The 24,687-nt window shown below is 45.6% G+C and overlaps 1 protein-coding gene across 1 annotated transcript in view; it reads left to right on the forward strand.

The window, feature by feature from the left end:
• Window positions 1-24,687, forward strand: part of PCDH15 (protocadherin related 15) — a 2,579,312-nt gene that overhangs the window by 620,892 nt on the left and 1,933,733 nt on the right. Inside the window, exon 4 of the mRNA XM_078642873.1 lies at window positions 9,334-9,494. Within this exon, the coding sequence (XP_078498999.1) occupies window positions 9,334-9,494 (161 nt within the window). The remainder of the gene's footprint in view (window positions 1-9,333; window positions 9,495-24,687) is intronic.

The raw sequence follows: 24,687 nt of genomic DNA on the forward strand, positions 1-24,687 counted from the left end.
GCAAGTATTCTCCCTATTCACAAAAAGGGGGATCAATCCCGACCTGGGAACTATAGACCAATAAGCCCTATAGATTGCATCCAAAAGGTGTCAGCAAGGCTGTTACTGGGTAGAATCCAGGCATGGTTGGAAGAACGAGAAATCTTATCCCACCTCCAGGTGGGGTTCCATTTGTGCACGAGCACAATAAATCAGGTGCTTAGGCTTATTCTTATATACTGGTGCACCGTAGTGCTAGGGAGAGGTACAATCTATGCAGCATTTGTCGACTTTAAGTTGGCCTTTGACCTCGTCCCGCGTACTAAGATGTGGTGCTGTTTCCTGAAGATTGGTATGCCCCTGGATATTTTGGCCCTGTTGATTAAGTTACATACTGAAACCTTTGCTCAGGTTAGATGGAATACACAGGGTAATATTACGGACAAGTTTTCAGTTGAGAGGGGTGTGAGACAAGGGTGCGTGCTAGCACCATCCCTTTTTTCCATATATATCAATGGGGTGGTGAAGTATTTTGAGAACTTTTCCATGGATGCACCATCCCTGGCTGGCTCCAAGATCCCCCTTTTAATGTTTGCTGACGACACCCTCATTCTTTAGAAGACAAGACAGGGACTCCAAAGAGCCCTTACTATGTTCGAGGAGTTTTGTGAGGATCACGATCTCACTGTCAACGTGGATAAAACCAAATACATAGTCCTTCAAAGCAAAAAGATTATTGTGGGTGCTGTCAAAATGAAGGGGGGAATACTAGAGCAAACAGAGACCTTTTCATATCTAGGAGTTACAATTGATAAAAAAAACAGCTGGAAGCCCCAATTAGATCTGCTTACGCTTAAGCCCGCGCAACTGTCTGGTGCTCTATTGAAGGAGCATAGGTTATCTTTCACCAAACCGATTGCTCGTTTGTTACATATTTATACTACTAAAACTACCACCTCAATCCTATATGGGGCTGGGCTGTGGGGTTACGCTAATCTCGACCACTTGGTGGTGGCCCAGAATAAATTTTTGAGATCTATAATTGGCCTTCCGAAGTCTACCCCGCTACTGCCCCTATATTTGGATCTTGGCTGTCAATCGATTAGTGATGTGGCCCACTATAGGCCGATAGCATATTGCAGGAGGCTCTTGAATTATCAGACTATCCATCCGCCTTATTTGAAGTTAGAGATCTGGATGTTTCCAGGAAAATCCCATGGCTAAGGAGTGTTAAGAATACACTTAGCGAGATGTGGATGAGCCGCCTCTGGACAGCACCTGCCGAAAGTACTTTTCCGTCTAAAACTGAGCTTAAGGCAGTGTACTAGAACATGATAGTCATGAGGCGGTTCTCAGCTAATATCAATCCCTCACTGTCTAAATCATTTCTTGACGCAAAGTATGAAGCTTCTTATGAGAGCTACTGGGATCTAATTACGTCCACAAGGGACAGAAAATGGTACCATCAGTTTAGGGTGGGATCGCTACCAACAAATGTTTTTACTAACAAACGGTGCATATCCAACAGTACCAATTGTCCCTCTTGTGATGATATGAGGGAATCTGTGTCACATATTTTTTTCGCATGCCCATTGTATCACAAACCGAGGTCTAGATGGTCGAAACCTATATGTTCAAATATGGGGACTAGATCCAGCAGCGAGGCTTTTAGGATCCTAAAATCATCTCTGGAGGGTCCTATTGTCATCGCTGTTGCAAAGTTTTTGGGTTTGGCATGGGTGATACGTTGGAAAGTTAAACCGACTGGGTAAAAGATTTCTGCTCATTTCTTGTAGTTTCCCATTAACAATCTAGCACTTTGCATATACATTCGTCCCATATGATATTTAATGATGAAATGATATTTCAGACTGTATTGTTAATATGGCGCGATTTAAAGTTTTTAGATATTTATTGCTATATCATGAAACTTCACTGCGATACTGCCAATTTGGACAAGCCTGCACGTGGATATCCTCTGTTTTTATCATTTTGTATGTTGATACAACTTTTATGATTTTTAAAAAAAATCGAAATAAAGTTTTTGATCGACTAGTATTTTATATTCATGACTGGACTTTCTCACATTAATAATTCCACCATTAGTTAGACTTTTAAATGTGAGTAAATCTGTTCATTAGGGCAGGTTTTTGGTGTCCAGAGATGCGGACATTTGCAAAGACAAACATGCTCAAAACCTTGAAAATGATCAGAGATTTCCTGTTGGCAAGGATAGGTAGGGGTAATCCGGCTTTCAGGTTGGGAAACAGGAACAAAATACATGGGAAATTGCTGGGGTGGAAGGTAAAGGATTTATCAATTCAGTGTGAGAACTCTGCATCAGTCTGTCTTTAGGTTTCCTGAAGCAGCAGTTGGGGCGCACTTTTTGTGTGCCCTTCCAGGTTACAAAATAGATTATGGTCCTTGGATTAATTCTGGCCCTTGGATTACTATGGACAGGCCTAAATCTTTGAACGTAGCTAGAATAGTGTGATGCTAGGGCCAAACATTGATCTTGTAGGGGACATTTCCGTTCCAATAATATATCAAGGGGCACTTATACATAAAAAGTCCTAATAAATCTTCAGCGATTGTGAAAGCTGCAGGGCCCCTTTTTGATCCATGCATGAAAACACTGAGTCATAAACATTGCAAGTTATTTCTATGAGCAGCTGTATCATAATCCAATTTTAGTTGTAAATGATACATAGATAGCTATATCTGTTAATTAGAGAAAACAGATACCAAGGAGCCGTACGGCTAACTAGATACCTATAGCTGCTAGTTAGGGAGAACAGATACCAAGAAGCCATATAAATAATCTATATCTAGCTATAGACTGCTAATCTGGGATGACATAATACCAAGCTGTTGCATGGATAAGCTTTGTGTATCTATAGCCTGCTAACCAGTGATAAAAAGAGAAAAGATACAACAGAGACATAAGGATAACTCCTGGACAACTCTGGGCTGCTAACTAGGGAGGAAGAGATACCAAGAAGACGTTAATAACCTCAACATAGCTATGAAGAGCTAACTAGAAAGGGAAAGAAACAAAGCAGCCATATTGATGGTATCAAGTCTGCGTTTGATGGTATACCATGACAAGCTGTGTCTTTAGATTTGACTATAAATCCAGCATTGTTGCTTTTGATACTCAAGGTATCGGAAATTGAGTATCCTGCAATCTTAAATCACTGTACAAGATGATTTGGTAGTGGAATAGTGGTGTTTAGGTAAATACAATTATAAATATTAATGTCATTATTTTACGAATTGCACAATTTAATACAGTGTTCGTATGAAATATTACTGTTCAGGGTTTGACTTTAAGAATTTCCAACATATTTTCTAGAAGCCTTTTTGTAGATTGCTGAAGACAATTCTCATGCTGTAAAAAATGTATATTAAACAAATAAATAAATATATAACCAACATTTTTTTTTTTTATATATATATATATACATTTTTTTTATCCAAATTCAACATATTAGGTACGATCAAAATTAAACGTGCAGATAAATGTTTGTTCTCGGCCAGGGCAAAAAAATGACTCAAACAATGAATCCTGATTCAAAGGCCAATGTGCCAATTGCTTATCTGCACACAACTCCCAGATCACACCTACTGTGTAACATGCTCTCTAAAACCTTCCTGAAAGGGTTTGTTCTCGAAAGATTCAGTCATTTCTTTCGATACTATCAGTCCACGAATGGCGGTGCTTATCCATACTGGCGTAGCCATTCAATGCCCCCCGTTTATTCCACTGAGATGACGATGCATCTTTCAATCTGTGAACCATTGTTATAATGCTCCGAAAGGTCAAAAGAATATGACCTTGGGAAAACAGATGGACAGCTACTAGCTAGCGAGGTAGCTAAGATAAGAAAGCCATTCAAAGTGTATGGCTCCCTTGCTTTGTACATTGAAAGTTGGTTCGATACTAAACACCTTCTGGTATGTGAACGTCAGTGCTTGGAGAAGAGAAGAAACATGTGGAGCTCCGGGGAAACCTAGTGCTGAATTGTTTTCTCTAGGCACTAGCTCCTTGGTTTTAGTTAGAACTGTTCTCGGCTGTGCAGATAAAAGCAGAAACATCTGCATGGTTAGATGCTGTGTGTAAATAAAACATCTAATTCTCTGTGTATTTATTTGATGACTAAAATGTTGCACAGTTGCCACTTGTGTTAGAATTCCGAACTGTGAGGAGTATTTAGTCTTCAATAAATTCAAAGTTTTGAGGGTATTTGATTGGAGGGTGAACCATTAAGCTATTAAGTGGCTCCTCATTACGGTTAAAAGTTATATTTTTTGTATTGTTGCCATAGAGTTTGACGCTACGATGTCATGCAGTTGGTAAACTGCAACACACAAAAACAAAGTGCACTCTTATCATCCGAAATATGCAGTCGCTATTTCAGTTTTCATTCAAGGAAAATGTTTCATACCACTGACCAGCAAGATTATAGAATTGTACATTTATATCTTGTATGAACACTGGAACGCCGTGTATATGAGCATGTTCTGCACAAACACCCCGGCAGATGGTTTACCAAAAGTTTGCAAACAAAAATAATATTCACTCTCTCCTCGAAAAGAAAATTATTTAGAAGTGTGCTATCTTATGTCATAAAAGTTGTTGGAACTAGAATCAGAATGAAGTACATTCTACAACAGTTTACAGCTTACCCACCTTTACCTACAGCATCAAAGCCAGCATTCCCAAAACTGTGAACTCCTTTAAAAATCTGAATCGTGAAATTATCGCATTTTCAAAATGCTTTATGAACTTTCTTCATCTTTTCGCTTTTTTATGTTTAGAATTATAGACGGGTAACAGTGAATTATTGGGATGTATTTTACCAAAGGGTTCTGAGTGACATCAAATAGACAAGTAGAGCAAAGCGCAGGTTGTTTATGAAGTCACTCAGACCCCCGAGGTAAACAATATCATCATAATCCCTTTTTAGTCATCTTTAATTTTACGTTCTGCATGGCCTCTAAAATCATCTGCCCTTCCTTTCAGCTGCTGCTCAAGGGAGTAATGGGGGAACTATACATAACATGGTCTCTCCTTCCAGCCCAATTTTTTTTTAAACTATACGTGGTCACCGGCGGTCTACCTCCACCAATTTCTGTCCTTTCCCTTTGCTCTAATAACTGTGCTCTCTGCTTTCTAGCACTGCTCTGACAGGCTCTCAGAGAGCCTAGCATGACCAACCTGTATTTCCGTTATGTTATAGCAATACTGGCTAACAAGTGCTGTTACCCACTTGTGCTATGTCCCAGCAGTGAACTGCTAATGACTCATGAGATCAAACCATAATGAAAATAATCACATTAGAAAAAAGAACTATCGTATCCAGACATACAGAGTATATTATTGTCTCAGCAGTTAATGATCGTCTTGTAAAACTTGAGGAATCCATAGGTAGTGTGAGCTGCCCACATCTTATAGGAGTTTCTTAGGCACAGTTTGAACATCTAGGTAGATTCATTGCACTTAAACGGCATCACAAAAAACAGCCTTCAAGGAATGTTCAAGTCCATCAATTAGGGATGAAGATACAAAGACCTGTTTGCAAACCGGGATGGCAAATCGTGCACCACTTGGGCTGCGAACAGGTATGCAATTTGCGATGGCACCGATTTGCAATAGGTTGCACCAGAAAATTTACATTTGTCGTGGGTCACACAACACTTTTGCGGTTGCAGCCTCCTATTTTATGCCTGCAATAAAGAGGTGGTGCTGTGTAAGGGGCAGTAGACCATCATCATTCGATTTGCATTGCCACAAGGGAATATTATTTAAGCAATCCATTTCCTTAAAGGGACAGGTCTACTTTTAAAAATGTTTTCCAAACCCGAAAGCTATCCAACAGTGTTTCCAAAAGGGAAGCCCTCCTGCTAGTTTTCCCTTTACAGATCTGATACCACTGCATTTGAGATAGCAGAATCTGATCATTTGTTTTTATCACAATTACGGTCTCAACTCATTGATATATTCCATTGTTACTCCTAAATAGGAGAAGGGCATCTCTTTCAGTCCCCTACCCCTTCACAAGTCAGAAAAAAGGTGTTTTGTACATTTCAAAATACTATTTTGCAATTGCATACCATGTGATTTTCTGAGAATGCATGTTTAGTTTAGCTGATGCTATTTTCCATGTAGTGATGTTCCCACCCCCTCATATTTTGTGTCGTTAGCCGGTACTCGCTGACACCACACATGAATATTAAACATGCAGACACTGTTTCAATGCCTATGCCTTACTGCAACAGCCTTTTCAATTCTTACGTAGTAGCAAGGTGAGTTCCTTGCAGTGCCATTCTCAGATTTCATACATTTTAAAACGAAAGTAAAATTAAAAACATCTATAATTCACTCTGGAATTTGACAGATTTTCATGTTTGGTGTGCCTGTAATGCAGTGGCATCTTGCCATAGAATACTTTGATACAGGCATAACATGCTGAGCTATAAGATGATTTGTGGTAGCCTAAAACCATGTAACAAAAAATGTTTTTTGGGGGGGCAAACACACCTCCTGTCTCTACTATGATCTCTTCATCTGCTCAAACTCATACGGCATGCAAATGTTTTCTTATTTATCAGTTGATTTTATGTATGTATTATGCCCTCTTGGGGTATATGTATTCGAAATTCCCTTATTACCCTCAGTTATATGTAAAACTACTCTTATTAATCAATTTATAACTTTGAAGTAATTCAAGGACAAGCACCAGATGGAATCTCTAATTTGGTCACCATCATTAACAGGGCACGCCTTCCCTTTTCAAATCAGATACCTCCCCAACTTGGCTTATGAATGGTCTGCACCCTTAATTGTTATCATAAACCAGTGCTTTGTAACACTGTCAATGGAAGTTAGAAGGGCGTGCCCCTTTAATGCCCATTCCTAATCGTGATTTGTAGTAATTGGCAAAACCCATTTATAAAATGGGAAGTCCTTTTGTGAGTAAGAATTCCCATTTACAATTGTATATCCTGTGACTTAGAGAATCACAAGGTTTGAAACTGGAAAATAGTTTTGTGAATCAGTATCCGTTTTTAAGTAGCATTCACTCTTCGTTTAATGTACAAAACTAATCATTCTTTGGGAGTTAAAATAATATTTCAGGCATTCCTAGCATCTCACAATCTGTTACGTTAGGAAACAGGGACAGGATTTGGGTACTTCTGGTTCCAAACCAGAAGTTTGCTCTAGCAAACCGATACATCTAGGGCCGTATTATACATTGTGCCACAGGGGCGCAAATGGCTTGTGTGCCCGATTTGTGTACCCCAGGGGCACAATGGTATTCACAAAGGGGCTGCAGATACTTGTGCAGTCCTTTCTGTAAAACCAATAGTGTTGGTCCACATGTAGTGTGATGCCATGCAAATGAGAAAACTCATTGACACTGCCCGCCGTATTATAGATGCATGTACAGATATAAACAGACCCTTAAGAGGCACATTCACAGTGTGCCAAAAATTGGTGACGCAATGTCTGAGTGCCTTCTGAATATAGCCCTCTGGAGGGGTAACAGGGGGGTTCCATGGATCCCTCAGACTTCCCCCTGCAAGCAGGTGCAGTCAATTACTGCACCTGCATGCAAGAGGACCTTTTTCCCCTCTTCAAAGTGCAGGCGGGTTGCTGCACAGAGAAACAAGGAGTAGCTTTGATATAGCCGCTTTGTATGTCATTGAATGTAATGTGCTGGGAAAGTGTGAGATTAATGCTGTCCTGAGAGAAGGTCATTCACTGTTATAGGGCGCACTGTCCCTGTTTGTGCTCAGAAAACCTGTTTAAAGGTGCATCATGGCGCAAACAGGGATAGTCCACCCTTTCAATAATACGCCACCTAGGGCCTCATTTATGAGGCCGTGCGTCACTTTTATGCCGCCGGTGCGTCACTTTTTGTGACGCACCAGCAGCGTAATAAATTTGCCTTGTTGCACCATATTTACAAAGTGACGCATCTAGGTAGATGCGTTACTTTGTAAACCCCTGCGCTACATTATACCTACGCCGGGTATAATGTATGCAGGGGGGGCGTTGACGCAAGACAGGGTCATAGAAGTGACGCAGTAAAATCTATAAGATTTCACTGCTCCACATCTAGGACACAAATGCGGCAATTTCTTATGCCGGCCTCACAGCAGGCGTAAGACTGACGCAGGCCCTTTCACATGGGGCTTGCCCCATGTGAAAGGACTCATTGCTGTAGTTGCGTCACTTTTGTGACACACTCCAACAATGCGTCACTTTTGCGCCATACAGATACGTCAGAAATACTGACGGATCTGTAAATCCTTGCGCCATGATGCGTCATACTGTAAATATGACGCATCATTGGTCTCGCAAGGAGGGCGCAGGGAAAAGTGATGCATCGCTGTTTTCACGCAGCGATGCGTCACTTTTCATAAATGAGGGACTTAGTATTTTCGTGTGCCACATCATATTCTACAACTGTAAACCACACAGTCTCCAATCACCCCTATCACTACTGTGAAAGAAGTTTGAATAATTTTATTGAACATTTTCCTTTATGTTTGCTACCTCAATGTGCCAAACTAATACTGACCTGTTGCCGGCAGCACTTTATTCTAAGTTAGAAAGCAACACATAATCACAAAAAAATAGAATCGAAATACAGACTTTAATTCGATTTGGCTGGGAACAAAGTAAATGAAAGTGCATTTTTAAGGTTAGCAGGTTTAACCCCGATTTTCTATCTCGTGCCTTCAAATATAAAATGGTGTACATATCTGCTAAATAACTCTTGTTTCCCCAAAACTAATTCCATGTGTTTTCTCAATAAGTATTTCGATTATTGCATGACCTTTGAAAAAGCTAAATAATCAGTGAACTATGACAAAGCTCTTTTTATAAAGTGGAGGATTCTACCATTAACGAAAATTTGAGCCGACGACTTTGTCTTTTTATGTCAAGCTTCAATAATGTTCTCTCCAAAATCGATAGCATTTGCATTCCCTGTTGGGCCTATTCATCAACATGAAACAAGTATGAAAAGCCCAATTGCCTTTCGTGAGGAAAGGCTAAATATTCAGCTGCTGTAGTATCTGCAGTTCAAAAGTGACAGAAAAAATAGCATCTCTTATGCAAATACTACCATCTATGCACATATTTGAAAGCTGCCACATGTCTCCCTCATTAAACACTTGCTACTTCAGCATCCCCCTATTAGCATTTCAAAGCACAGTGCCCCCTTTGATAAATCATGCACAGTGTGGTTATTTAATATATGGTGAAGAGTGGGGCTGTGCAAGCACATTTAAAGTTAGCCGATATTACGAATTTTATGTGAATATTTTTTGTTTTTGCAGGCACTATTTTGGTAGACAATATGCAAATCAAAGGAACTGCTGGCGGCCCTAACCCTACTATTATCCTATCCCTGAAGGATAACGTAGATTACTGGGTGATTCTGGAACCGGCTACCCAGAGGCTCTTCCTGAACAGCACGGGCCGTGTCCTGGACAGAGATGTGAGTAGATGTGATGTCTTTCTTTTTTAGATACTGTATGTGATGTGCTAGAATTAAAAAAAATATTCAAAAATGTTGTTTTTTATAAATATTTTTAGTGATATTTTTTTAGAAATGCATAACTTTACAATGCAGATGCGGGACATTGTACAGTAACCAGAACACAGAGTCAATACATGAGGAATACAGTTATAGTTTAATATTCGCATAATCCACTTCTAACAGTTCTACTTTATTGCATGTATCATCACTGAGGCCCGGGTGAGCGGGTGCTCCCCTTACCCTTTGATTATTCTACTTATGACATTTGGGAGTTGCCTGACTCATCACTCATTTCAAATCTGCAGTGTCATAGCCAGGGCATATTCAACAGTTTCAAGGAAGTAGGACAAACAAACACTAACAAAAAAGTGCTATATATCTGTGCTTGCGGGTACTGCTGTAGAGGCTAGATACATGGACAGACTCTGTGCAAAAAATGCCTTCGAACTGCATACTGGCTCTGGGGTTCAGTCTTTCATTTTGTGATGTAACCTGTGTACTATAGGTTGTGTCACAAAATCTCCAGATACATGGTTTTGCAGTACGGCCTGCCTTACAGTGGGATGGTGACCAGCAAGGAGCAGCAGATAACCATGTTTCTATTTGTAGTCCCAAATATGAAACATTATTTAAATGAGTCAATGTTACTGAAAGGAACTGGTGTAAATGTAAATGGAAATGTGTAGTATTTATATAGAGCACTTCTACCTGGAGGCCTCGTAGCGCTGTATTCACACCGCTGTGGAACCCATCCTGGCTTTCCTGTGAAATGTCCACTCCTGGGCACCCCCAAGGTGAAGCCAGGCATCTAAGCACTGCTGGGGCCGTTGTGGAGATTAAGCAAGCTATTGCCCAGAGTCACAGACCCATGATTAGACTAGGCACCGAGGCGAGAATTATCAGGTCTGGGGAAATTGAGTCCAAGAGCCGCCGAGGCGGGAATTGAACCCTGGTCCCGGGCCAGATCTCTGCATCAGGGTCTGCCGCTCTAACCATTGAGCCACGCTTCTCCACTGGTGCTGATTTAAAAATTGCCCCACTTGTGAAGACATTTGGGTCCTTGAGACCTCTAACTTCTTCCCCAAGGTCTCCTGATAAGATTCATTTGGGACAAATGTTTCTTCCCCTTTGCAAATGGGCGGTGTCTTCCTTTGAGGAATCCGTATAATTGCAATGGTTTGCAAACACAATTGCGTTCGCAAACCATTGATATATCGTGTTGCAAAGTGCAAGTAGGAAAGGATGCCCCTTTACAACCTCTCTATTATTTAAAATGCTTTACGGAATTGCAGGATTTGCTACTGAAAAACGATTTTGTACATAAGGTTCATAATGTGAAAACGTCTAGTCAAACTCTAATTTGTTATTTGAAAATATTCAAATTTTACACAAAAGAAGAAGCTAAATATTGCACAAATTTTGCTGGCCAACAAAAGAGTTGCTTAGAGCCACACACATACCTTTGAACCTTAGTGCAAAGTTATCAAACAGGTCAAGTTTGGACCTAATGTGTGAGATAGTGGCTAGGCCCCCCTCAGCAAAATAGTATCATTCAAGGTCATGTAGCTCTGTCTCTAGAGTGGACAATTCTCTTCATAAAGTACGCAGAATCCCAAATTGCTTTGCAATGCAAAGCCCCCTAATGACGACCTTAAACACCTCCGAGAGGACAGTGAAGTACTCAACAGAAGTCCCACAATGTTCAAAATGATCAACTATGGTGACCGGCACCTCTTCTCGAAAGACCTGTTCCTTAGAGGGTGCCACGTGATAGGCATCAAATAAACGAGTGCTGTATATTACCAGGAATGTGCAGTTCCAATAGAACAGGGGTGTGGTCAGAGAGTGTGCGCAGGCAGTGGTCCACTTGGTGGGACCACGATTCAACATCTCGGGTAGCCAACCACAAATCAATACGGGACCAAGTGTTGTGTGTAGTGGTTATACAGATGCCCTCCCTATCCGATCTGGTGCACCAGAGATCTACTAGGAGATTGTCTAACATGATTGAGCATAGTAGTGCAAAAGCATTTGGGCGTGGAGGTCTGATTGTACTACTGCGGTCAATACCAAGATCAAGCTAAATGCCAGACTTCCGGTGAGAGCGACAGACAATGCGTGAGAAAGAAGGAGAGATCGAGCAAGAGTTACAAACCCAGGCACATATTGAGTGATAGAGGGGGAAAAGCCTCCTGGAGCCGAGCTTTTTAATCCGGTCATCATCAATTAGGGACTCTCTCAAGGACGCCTGCACTCCAGCCGCTGACCTCGGACTTTGGACCTTTGTGCCCACAGCTAGCGGAACCCGCTCCGCGGGTCCCGCGTCGCAGAAGGGGGTGAACGGAGGCTGTGCTTCGCTGGGCGGTGAGTGTGTGACAGGGCTGCGAGCAGCAACCCGGACTCAATCTCCCAGGAGTCCCGGGTTGCACAGGCCGTTCCAGCTGGCCCGCTCTCCCTGACCGCCCCGCCCAGCTCCACCTGCCTCATATTCCGCCCTGATTGCACCTTCCACCGGGACTCTCTCAAGGACGCCTGCACTCCAGCCGCTGACCTCGGACTTTGGACCTTTGTGCCCACAGCTAGCGGAACCCGCTCCGCGGGTCCCTCGTCGCAGAAGGGGGTGAACGGAGGCTGTGCTTCGCTGGGCGGTGAGTGTGTGACAGGGCTGCGAGCAGCAACCCGGACTCAATCTCCCAGGAGTCCCGGGTTGCACAGGCCGTTCCAGCTGGCCCGCTCTCCCTGACCGCCCCGCCCAGCTCCACCTGCCTCATATTCCGCCCTGATTGCACCTTCCATCGGGACTCTCTCAAGGACGCCTGCACTCCAGCCGCTGACCTCGGACTTTGGACCTTTGTGCCCACAGCTAGCGGAACCCGCTCCGCGGGTCCCGCGTCGCAGAAGGGGGTGAACGGAGGCTGTGCTTCGCTGGGCGGTGAGTGTGTGACAGGGCTGCGAGCAGCAACCCGGACTCAATCTCCCAGGAGTCCCGGGTTGCACAGGCCGTTCCAGCTGGCCCGCTCTCCCTGACCGCCCCACCCAGCTCCACCTGCCTCATATTCCGCCCTGATTGCACCTTCCACCGGGACTCTCTCAAGGACGCCTGCACTCCAGCCGCTGACCTCGGACTTTGGACCTTTGTGCCCACAGCTAGCGGAACCTGCTCCGCGGGTCCCGCGTCGCAGAAGGGGGTGAACGGAGGCTCTGCTTCGCTGGGCGGTGAGTGTGTGACAGGGCTGCGAGCAGCAACCCGGACTCAATCTCCCAGGAGTCCCGGGTTGCACAGGCCGTTCCAGCTGGCCCGCTCTCCCTGACCGCCCCGCCCAGCTCCACCTGCCTCATATTCCGCCCTGATTGCACCTTCCATCGGGACTCTCTCAAGAACGCCTGCACTCCAGCCGCTGACCTCGGACTTTGGACCTTTGTGCCCACAGCTAGCGGAACCCGCTCCGCGGGTCCCGCGTCGCAGAAGGGGGTGAACGGAGGCTGTGCTTCGCTGGGCGGTGAGTGTGTGACAGGGCTGCGAGCAGCAACCCGGACTCAATCTCCCAGGAGTCCCGGGTTGCACAGGCCGTTCCAGCTGGCCCGCTCTCCCTGACCGCCCCGCCCAGCTCCACCTGCCTCATATTCCGCCCTGATTGCACCTTCCACCGGGACTCTCTCAAGGACGCCTGCACTCCAGCCGCTGACCTCGGACTTTGGACCTTTGTGCCCACAGCTAGCGGAACCAGCTCCGCGAGTCCCGCGTCGCAGAAGGGGGTGAACGGAGGCTCTGCTTCGCTGGGCGGTGAGTGTGTGACAGGGCTGCGAGCAGCAACCCGGACTCAATCTCCCAGGAGTCCCGGGTTGCACAGGCCGTTCCAGCTGGCCCGCTCTCCCTGACCGCCCCGCCCAGCTCCACCTGCCTCTTAATACATCTATAAGAACGAGATCTACACGCTGCGCGGGAGCGCCCGGGTTAAGCCCGGGACAAGGGCGGGACCGTCTGTGGCCGTCCGGGGCCGAAGGAGGCCGGGCTGGGCCCACTCTCTTTCGCCTTCACCCCCCGAACCCAGCCGAATTGTGCTACAGGACCCCGCTATGTCTATAACGGCCCAAGGAGGAACTCCATCAAGGGCAGGGGGTAGCATTAATGGGCCCCTGGATAATTTCTTCAAACCAGCGAAGGGGGAAGGGGGAAAAGAAAGCTCCCTAGAGAAGCGTAGGGGCGAGCGCCGTCGCTCCATCGAGTCTATGAAAAATCAACCTATTAGTGAAATAATCCCCTACCCTATCTCCCAAGAGGAAAGTCCCCGTCAGGGCACACCGCTTATATCAAACCAAGAGGACGTTCCTTTACTCCTACGGGATTCTGTTCCTAATTCTGCCACACTTTTTGATCAGTCCATGGAAGTTACCCCTCCATCAACCGACAGTAATACAACGGTTGATCTGATTATTTTAACATCCCCGGTAGCTAAAATTAAGAAAACCAAGCCTAAGCAGTCCGTGGTGGCAGAGATACACGGCCCTCCACCCAACAAGCGTAGAAGAAAGACAAGGGGTGGGCAGGGGAAAATCAAAACTCCTCACTCTGATTTTGGGAAAAATCATAAACCAGTGCACTCCCCTGATAGGCCCAAAGCGAAGGTACAAGTAGCCGCTCCCCCCAAGAGTAACAATACATCTACTGCCGTTGCTAACAGTGACGTAGGGAACACCCAATCTAATACATCATCTCCTGCTGTAACTCTCGGGAGCATAGAATTTTTACTAAAATCACTTTTGACGCCTATCAGCGAGAGCCTAAAAAAATTAGATACCAGGCTTACTACCCTAGAAGCTACCCTAGTGAGTCTGAATGCTGCGACTAGCAAACAGAATAAAGCGGCAGGGCAAAATCCCTCTGCAAGGTTCCCTCCCCGTTCACTACCATCCAACCCCAATGTGGGCCCTATGCAGGGCTCCCCCGTAGTCGCTCCCTTGCCACCACTTATGTCTATTCAACTACCACCCCCATTGAGCAGCCCTAATACTGCCCCTCCTGAGCTAGCAGTAGCAGCCACACATGGACCATCCCTTGGCACAACCCATAGAGCCCAACCCAATGCCAGCTCTCCCCCCCTCAGGAAGGGAGGCTTGCACCTAGAACTCGGAGACCGGATTTGCCCCCGGAAGCCAATAGCTTTATGGTAGTACTGGCGGGTGCCCCTTCCCTGGAAAGTGGTGAAAAAGAAAATTTTATAACACTCAAGAGGAAAGTCATCAAGTGGCTTAACTGGAATAGGCCCTTACCTCCTCATTTTAATAATGAGATCACCATGGTTAGAAGGGTACCTTGGCTGGGGAGGACGAGGAAAACAATCATGGGGGATTGTATTATTGTCTCCTTCCGTGACCCAGGCACAGTTCTACACATTTGTGCAGGGACGAATAGATCACTGGACTCCACTATTCAGTCCCTGCCAGTCTCCTTTTTCTTCCCCCCCACCCGTATGTACCATGAGCCAGAACAAGGCAACTGGACAAGGGTAGAGCGGAGACCTAGATATCGGGAACATGCTATACGTCCAGTTAACCAACTGCCGGATACCCCCTTCTTCCATTATAATCGGTTTAACTGTTTGGGGGGGTTGGAAGGGGTTGATTGACTGTTTACAAATAAAGCCCCGGAAACTATGATCACGGAAAATGGCTTTAGTGATTCTCCCGAGCCAGTTGGAGCCACTACAGAAATTGTACCCGTTGTAACCAACTATGATCAAACTGAGCCGGCTCAATCCAATATTCCCCTTCCCGTGACGCCTGATACAGAGCATCTGAGACTTATCTGCTGGAATGTGGCTGGAATTGTCAACAAGCTGTCTACCCCAGACTGGGTTGCATACATTGAGACAGGGGATGTGTGCATGTTCCAGGAGACCTGGGCCAGGGAGGAACATACCCATCAGGGATACCAGTCCTTTTCTATCCCGGCCAGGTGGGAGGGCAAAGGCCGTCCTTCTGGTGGATTAACAACATGGGTAGCTTCCCACCTAGGCTGTGAGGCTTCACGCTTAGTGGTACCATCTGACGATATCCTTGTGGTCTTACTATCCTGGCCAAATCAAGTAAAACTTGCCTTTATTAATGTCTACTCTAGGCCAGTGGGAGTAGCCAGGGAGTCACCTACGATTGATGAGCTTGCAACCTACCTAGCTGAAATACCCGGGGATTTACCCTATATAGTAGGGGGGGACCTAAATTCCCAATTTGAGCCGCTGCCTGGCCTCTTAGAAGGCTTCCAGATGGAGGAAGAGGCCAGGTGGTCAGTACCATCGGTAGAAGCTCCTCCCCCGAAGGCTTGGACACCCTTGGCGTTGCAGATCACAGCCCTAACCCTAAAGTTTGGAATTAGAGCCTGTAATGGGCGAATTAAATCAGATGTACCTAGTAGAACAACTTTTAACAGAGCGGGAAGAAAATCCCGCTTGGACTATGTTCTGGTACAGATAACCAACTGGCCTACCATTAGGGATTTTAGGGTTACCGAACGGCTGGAAAGTGATCACAACGCATTAGAACTGGATCTCACACATCCTGGCCTCCAACAACCCATATTAGCGAGTGAGGGAAACCTACCTGAACTGCTTTTGGCCAACAACAAAAAAAGGATCAGGTGGGAAAAAATTGTTGCAAGCCAGGAGAAACTCCCGAAGCTTTATGCGGGGCTAATCCCCATCCTAGAGAGTGTAGGAGGGCTGGACATTGAGAGGGGCAATACGGAAACACTTGGTAAATTATACCAGGCCCATGAAGATCTTATAAAGGGTATGAGTCCTTTCCTGTATAGCAACGCACATAATGCAAGTAGGGGGCAAGCGCCAAAAACCATGTGGTATAATGCGGCCTGTAAAAAAGCAAAACAAGAACTTCTAAGAAATATTAAGGAGGGCTCAGGTGGGGAGATGCTAAGAGAAAGCAGACGGGCATATAAAAAAGTACTTGCCCATGCTAAAATTGAATGGGAGGAGAGCCAATGGGAGGAGCTCAACAAATCCCTTGTAATGGGAGACCACAGAATGTTCTGGAGAATAGTGAATGGGGGGTCGGGGAACCTCCTTTCAGCTATTGAGCCCAACATCGCAGCTGGGGTCTGGCAGGCTCATTTTCAAACCCTTTATAGCTCGATGGGGGGAGATAGCATGGGTGATACTTGCAGTCCTCAGGGGGCATATGAGGGGGAACTAGTAACAGTGGGAGAGGTTAGGGCAGCAATAGCTGGTTTGGCCTCGGGCAAGGCGCCAGGTCTTGACGGCCTGCCTGGAGATCTTTTTAAGCAGGAACCAGATGTGTGGGCCCCATATCTAGCCGTTTTGTTTAATGGAGTCTTATGCGGCATGGAAGTCCCAAGTACTTGGCTGGGGGCGGAGGTGGTTCCCATATTTAAGAAGGGCTCGCCCCTGCTTCCAGCCAATTACAGACCAATTAGTCTGATTGATGTGCCCCAGAAGCTCCTTGGGAGGGTACTGCTCAATCGGCTCCAGGACTGGGCAGAAGAAACGGAAGTCCTTAGTCCTTACCAGGCTGGATTTAGGAAGGGAGTATCAACGGTGGACCAGGTCTTCCGATTGAACATCATTTACTGGAGGACAGTGGTTTTCGATGGTGGCAGCTTATACACAATATTTGTGGATTTAAGAGCCGCCTTTGATCTGGTGCCCAGAGGCAAACTTTGGAGGGTCCTGGCCGAGATGGGCGTACCTGCGGACATTCTAATAATCTTGCAGAGGTTACACCAAAACAACTATGCCAGGGTGCGGTGTGGAAAGTCGGGGGAGTTGACGGACAGATTCCCCGTTGACAGGGGGGTTAGGCAGGGCTGTGTGCTCGCACCGACCCTGTTCTGCCTCTTTGTCAACGGGGTAATCGCCCATTTGAATGGCATTGAACACACTGATGCTCCGAAATTGAACGGCAGCAGGGTGCCTGCAATTATGTTTGCAGATGACACCCTGCTGCTGTCCAAAACCCCAATGGGGATCCAGCGGATCCTTGATTCTTTCGTGGCCTTTTGTATGGATAGGGGCCTAGAAATTAATGCTGGAAAAACAAAATTCATGGTCCTGAATCCAAGTAAAAAATTGCGCCCGAATCCACTGCTGGGAGAGGCACGGTTGGAAAGAGTCTCCACCTTCGATTACTTAGGTGTAACCTTGAATGAGTCCATGTCGTGGGGGGCACACCGGACCAGGGCCAACCTTAAACTGGTACAGACCACTGGGGGCATTACACGGATGTTGAAAAATTCGACTTATCGGCCTCTGGGTCCGCTCATCCAGATCTACAAAGCGCAGGCCAGGGGCGCCACAATGTATGGGGCGGAACTGTGGGGACATACACCAACTCGCAGTCTGTCGGTAACTGAGAATAATTTTATCAGGCAGATAACTGCACTCCCGCCAAGTACCCCGCTCCTCCCCCTGAGGTTGGATCTGGGATTGAGACCAATAGCCGATGAAATAGGACTGAGACCCATAGTCTTCTGGCGAAGACTGTGGAGCAGTGAAGCACTTTTAGCCTACAGGGCTGAACTAGGGGAGCTGATATCCCACCCAAAAGCGTTACAGATCCCTTGGCTAAAATATATTCAGAATCTATGTACGTCACTGGGGTTTCCTGATCTTTGGTCCGATCCTGCTGAGGCCTCATTAAGCATCTCACGCTGAAATTTGGTCGATGCCTATCACGCTCATAAACTATCCTCGGCTATGGAAAATCAGCGAGAGGGATCACTGACCTCTGTATTTATGCTAGGCAAAGATACATACAGGATGGAAAGGGTGCTGGACGCTATGTCCCCCGTGCTGGCCAGGAAGCTGTTTCTGCAATGGAGATACGGCATCCTGCCCTTACGGGCTTTTACGAGCTCTTGGACAAACCCGCCCTCCCCTAAGCAGTGTCCAACATGCTCTTATGCTGAGGAAAGTGATTTGCATGTAGTTCTGTTTTGCCCCACGTACTCGAAAGCGAGGAGATACTGGCTTCTCCCACTTATTAGAAACTTTGGTGGCAGAGAGTATCTCCCAATGTATAGAATTTTAAAAACTGATCTTTCGAGTCCAACTGTGTTTGCATTGGCTAAATTTCTTACCAATGTCTGGCATATTCGCACCAGTTTGCTGAAGTCACGGTCATTGAGTTAGCTCCAGTCTCCTATATGTAAACCCTTATAGTTTTAACCTACAGATATGAACGATTTTATAATGTACAAGTATGTCTTATTGCTATTGATGATGTTTTATGGTGTATATGTTTTATCTTGTTGTGTATCTTTGATGGCCGTATGGCCGAAATAAAGATTTAATAAATAAAATGCCAGACTTCAGCAAAGAAGCTAAGGTAGTCTGTGCTGGGTCTATAAACTGATTAAAGATGGATGGGGAGGTTGTACGCAGCGACTCAGAAGATTGTTAACACAGTTAATGTACACCATGGAAGCCCTTTGGGGTGACAATTGCCACCCCCAGGCACATTTAGAGTAAAGAGCTGTGCTGCATTCACCAAACCATCCCGCTCACTGACGCGTTCTGATAGTCTCAGTAAGGTGCAGTTCCTAAAGCATACACATATCCACACTGTTGGACTTGGCCCTTTTTGCAAGGTCATCCCAGAACTTGCCTTCCTCTTGTATTTTTTATGACCTGTTGGTTGGTGGTTTTATGACTCTGGGCACTTTACCACTACTGATCAGTGCTAAAGTGCATATGCTCTCCCTGTAAATTGTTATGGATTGGTGATTCCATGATTGGCATATCTGATTTACTAGTCAGTCTCTAGTACAGTGCACTGTGTGTGCCCAGGGCCTGTAAATCAAATGCTGCTAGTGGGCCTGCAGCACTGATTGTGCCACCCACATAAGCAGCCTGCAAATGTAACTCAGATCTGCCACTGCAGTATCTTTGCACAGTTTGGTAGTGGTACTTCCATGTTGACTTGGCAAGTGCACCCACTTGTCAGGCCCTAACCTTCTCTTTTCTTAGATGTTAGTCACCCCTAAGGTAGGCCCAAGGGAATGGTAATTATTTGGGCAGGGTGCAGTATATATGAAAGGTAGGTCATGTCCTGATGTGTGTGGCATGTCCTGATGGTGAAATATTGCCAATTTCGTTTTTCACTATAGTAAGGCTATCTGTTCCAATAGGATTGAAGATTGAAAGGGGGGGTTGCTTATAACCTCTTATAAGCATATCTGCCCCGGGAACAAGATAGGAAAATACAGTTTGATATGCCTGACCTCAGAATGTTAAGATGCATCTTTTAATGAGGGTGATTTTTACATTCTGGGTTTGAAAATCCCACTTTTAGAAAGTAGCTATTTTCTTGCCTGACCATCCAGTGTACCTCTGCTAGGCTGTGTATTGACTGTCTGGCTTTAGAGTGACAGGGGCTTGGAAGGTGCATTGGCTCCAGAGAGTCTGGATGAGCCAGGGCTGGGCTGAATAGACCTTGGCTGCATTTAGAGTAGGATGAGGAGATTTCCTTTCACATGAATGGGCCTGATCTGCCTTCCACAACGCTGTCTACACCTCCTGCCAGTAAGATGCACCAGAGAGGAAAGAACTGGCTTTGGCTGGGTAAAAAGCTTCTCTGCACTAGAGAACAAAGAGATTTACTGTATAAAAAGAGGGGTCCAGACCCCAGACTTTTAGATCACTTCTGGGAATCTAGAGGAACCTTTGACAAGGAGAAGAGCCGGAGAAGCTGAGGAGGAATACTGCCCCTGTGCTGTTTGCTGTCTGGGGTTGTCCTGCAGTGGCTACTTGCTGCCAAGGAAAGGAGAAAGGGCTTTGCTGTTTGCTTTGTCCCCTGCTTGAGGAAGATCTCCAAGGGCTAGAATTGTTCCGAAGTCTCAGGGAAACAAAGACTTCACCCTCAGTTCCCCTTGAACTCCTCTGCTGGGAGTTCTGACCTGTTGAGATGTGCCTGCCAGTGTTCTGACTGCTGGAGGTTGTTTTGGGACTGGAACCTGCAAGAATTGTGAAAATCGTTGCATTGCCTGTTTCTAACACATCGCAGCAGTGCAAGAGAACATTTCTTATGCAACGCCTGCTTGCGGCTGAAGTGTCTGCCCTGCGACAAATCCTGGGCACGATTTCTGACGTCCGAGATCACCACACCGATTCTGATGCAGGCCCGGTTGGAGAAGAACCGAAGCATCTCACCAGATCGTCATGTAACACATCAACAGATCAAGTCTGTCGCATCGTTGGGGGGTGCAGTAAGAAACCGATACATCACCTCCCCAAGCAGTAAAGCATCACCTCCTCTCTGGTAAGGAACTGACGCATCACCTCCCCTACGCAGGAGTAAGGAACCGATGCATCACCTCCCCTCAGAGCAAGGAACTAACACATCACCTTCCCTAAGTGTAAGGAACCAACGCATCACCTTCCCTGCGTTCCTTTTTGCTTGCATTTTTCTACGCATCTAAGGTACTTTGTGCAAAAGTGTTGCATCTCACATTTTCCTGGAACTGAACTGTTTCTACCTCTTGAGAATCATATTTTTAATACTGTATTGTGGATTTTTTGTCATTTGGTCTTGTTTTGGTAAAGATAAAGATTACTTATTTTTCTAAACTGGTGTGGTGTCCATTTGCAGTGTTTTCACTGTATTACTGTATGTGTTCACAAATGCTTAACACACTGCCTCTGAGATAAGCCTGTCTGCTTGTGCCAAGCTACCAAGGGGGTGAGCAAGGGTTATTTTAGAAGTGTATCCCCCTTACCCTGACTAGAAGCAAAGGTCCCTATTTGTACAATAATACCTACCTCTGCCAACTAGAGACCCCCATTTCGAACACACATTATGGCACTTCATGAATGCAGTGATCTTTCTAACCTTATGTGCATTATCGAGGCCCCTAACATTCCAAGTAAGTCAGATACTTTATTCATCTCGGGACCTAGGACAGTAGGTGCCACAGCGGGCTCACTGGAAGATAAGCTAAGGTGAAGAATGTTCAGACTAAGCCTGAGCACAGCAGTAAGAAGAGTTGGTTATGCAGCAAAAGCCACAGGGATAGGGGACAACAGACAAAACCCCGGCAATCCACCCACCTCCCACGCTGCCCCCCAATTGGGTTAGCATACGTAAACCCACACCAATAATACCACATTGAACACCCTGGCAGGGATGGCAAAAACAAGATCATGGGACTCATCTCTTTGAGACAACCCGAAGCCCAACCATTCTTGACCTAGAATTAGAGGACAAGTGGCCGTAGAAAACCATTGTGGTGGGTCAGAGCCCTGCCCAGGTCATGCAGGGACATCTTCCTGCACAAAAACAATCACAAGAAGTGTTATCCTTGTTCTATGTGAGATGAAGAATGCAGCACAAATAGAAAAAGGAGAGATTAGGAGAAATAAAGGTATTTCACCTCGTTTTGCCTCCCTTATGCCTCCACTGGGGAGGAGTAGGAATCTGACGCATTCCCAGGTGTACAAAACTTTGTAAATCTGGGAATGTGTCAGGTTCCATGGATGTTGTGTGGGAACACCTACAGCAACACTCATTTCAGAGTAATGCATGAAACGGGGCCATATTTACAAGGCCATGAAAAGCCATGCAGGGTGGCTTTATGTGGCCTGTTAAATATAGGCAGGCACACAGCGCCGCCGGTACGTCAAAAAAAGTGATGCACCAGTGGCGTAATGGGCTTGTAAATTAGCCCCAAAGTGATTTAAACTGGATTCTCTTGTGTACTGGAAGCCAGTGCAAGGCCGCTAGGGCTGATGTAGTCAACTGGCGCTTGAAAATGTTTTAGTAGAATCTGGACTGCAGAGTTTGTAATTACCTGGAGGCTTTTCATGACAGATATGGGACTTCTCAGATCTAGAGAGTTTCCATAATCTAGTTGTGATATCACCAGACCCTGTCACTCTAAGTGACCATCTTAACATGTTTCTAGTATCCTGAGTAGTCCGAACAGTTTGTTGCCATTTTCCTAATTTGGACCTCCATAGAAAGTTTGCTGTCAATCCAAAAACCAAAGCTCTTGACCTCTGATGTAGATGCGGGTTGTATGCCAAGGTCATCAGGCCTGCCCCAGCCAATGAGCTGAATTATTTCCAACCACTAGCACTTCTGTCTTTTCTCCGCTTAATTTTAGACTACTCACAGACATCCAGTCTACTATCTGCTTTAAGCAGTCCCTAAGGTGGTTAGAAGTCTTTTCTATGTGGGGAGTGAGGGAAATGACAATCTGTGTATCATCTACATAGAACACAGTTGAATAAGCCTGCACCATATCTGCCAGCAGCAGATCATACAAGTTAAACAGAGTGGGTCTTACTGATGACCCTTAATGACCCCCACATTTTAAGAAGTGAATTTTGAACAGCGTGGTCTCTTCACACACTTAAAAGGTTCTGTTCTTGAGAAAAGAGGCAAGCCGTTTAAGTGCGATCCCAGAAATACCAGCCTCCTCTAGCCTTTCAATCAAGGCAGGATGGGAGACTGCATCAAAGGCTGCACTCAGATCTAGTGGGATTAGTGCCACTGACATGCCTTAATCTTGGACTACTCTCAATTCCTTAGTAGCTGCAAGCAGAGTGGGTTCTGTACTGCTTCCTGGTCTAAAGCCTGCCTGGCAAAGATGCAAAATGCAATTTGTCTCTCTCAAGAAACAAGGAAAGATTTTTATTTTCAAACTTCAAGATTTTACTTGCCCCTGGAAGGAAGGAGATTGGTCTGTAATTTTCACAGTGTAGATGGTCGGCGTAGGGTTTTTTCAACGGGGGTTTCACAATAGCATGTTTCCATGCTGGAAGGACAATGCCAGATTCTATCAAGTAGTTAAACATATCTGTCAAGGTAGACAGTACAACTCTTCCCCCTTTCATCATTAAATATTGAGGTGCTGGGTCCAAACGGGATCCTGATTTAACTGATTTTAAAATTTCTACTGTGACCTTCTAGCTAATTTCTGAAAAGGCAGTTAATTTCTCCTAAGTCACACTAGTTACAAGCAGCATCTGGGGAAGCCTAATAATGCCACAATTCCCCAAAAGTGTAAGGAGGATGATATTTACCATTTCCAGAAAGAAATTGGTGAGCATGTTGCATCGAGCCTCAGACGGAGGAGGGCCAGACTGACTTTTAACTGGCTTCAACAGGCTGCTCACCAGGTTGACAAAGCTATTAGGATGAGTTTGACACCTTATCAATCTAAGTGTAAAAATAGCTCACTCTAGCCTTTCTAATTGCATAATAGTATTTTTAACTGCTTTCTTAAAGTTGTCCCTGCAGACTTTATTGTCGTTTTTTCTCCATGCCCTTTCCAGTTTTTTTGGATTCATTTTTTAGTATCATGAGTTTCAGTGAAAACCACGGAGCCCGACCTACTGAACATCTGGCCTTCTGTGGCCTTAAAGGGGCTAGGTTAATCAGGGTATTCCAGGGCCTTCCAGGGCATCAGTCTTAGTTACTTGTGAGGATTCCGTCTCCTAGGACCAGATCTATTGGGACAGGGGAAGCATGTGGCCTCTCTCCGCAAGCCTTATTAGCCCCTTTGGACCCCAACCCCTTGGCCTTTTTTTTGTTAAAAGGGAGGGGGTGCACATGGCCCCATCCCTGAGCCTCTTTAGACCATGGTAACCTCATCCCCTAGGGCCATTTATTATTTTGAAACGAGGGAGCCCCATGGGCTGCGGGACCTCCCTCACCAAGCCTTATTAGACACTGGAGACCCCATCCCTCAGGGTCACTATTTAAAATAAAGGGGAGGGAGCCATGCGGATCCCCTCCCAGGGCCATTTTCAGTCTCAGGGACCTTATCACCTAGGATCAGCTTTAATTCAGAGGTGGGGGCCCTGGTACTCACTCAGGACACCCACCATACAGACATTCTTTGTGGGCCATGGGGTAGCCCCAGGCCCCCCAAAATCACAGCCGGCTCCACGCCTGCTGCAGGAGACAGCATTGCTCCCACCCACAGGGAGCAGCTATTTATGCTGATCCCTCCAGGAGGGAACAATCTCTTGATCTGTTTCCCTGCGTGCATCGGGGCAAGCAGGAAAACAGATCTTAAACCTGCTCCCAGCCAGGGGGAGCAATTTGTAATTTTCTTCCCACTGGGAGTAGACTTGGTGTTTTCTCCCATTTCACTGGAATTTAAAAAAAATTCCTG

The sequence above is a fragment of the Lissotriton helveticus genome, chromosome 5_1 (genome assembly GCF_964261635.1).
Source record: "Lissotriton helveticus chromosome 5_1, aLisHel1.1, whole genome shotgun sequence".
NCBI lineage: Eukaryota > Metazoa > Chordata > Amphibia > Caudata > Salamandridae > Lissotriton > Lissotriton helveticus.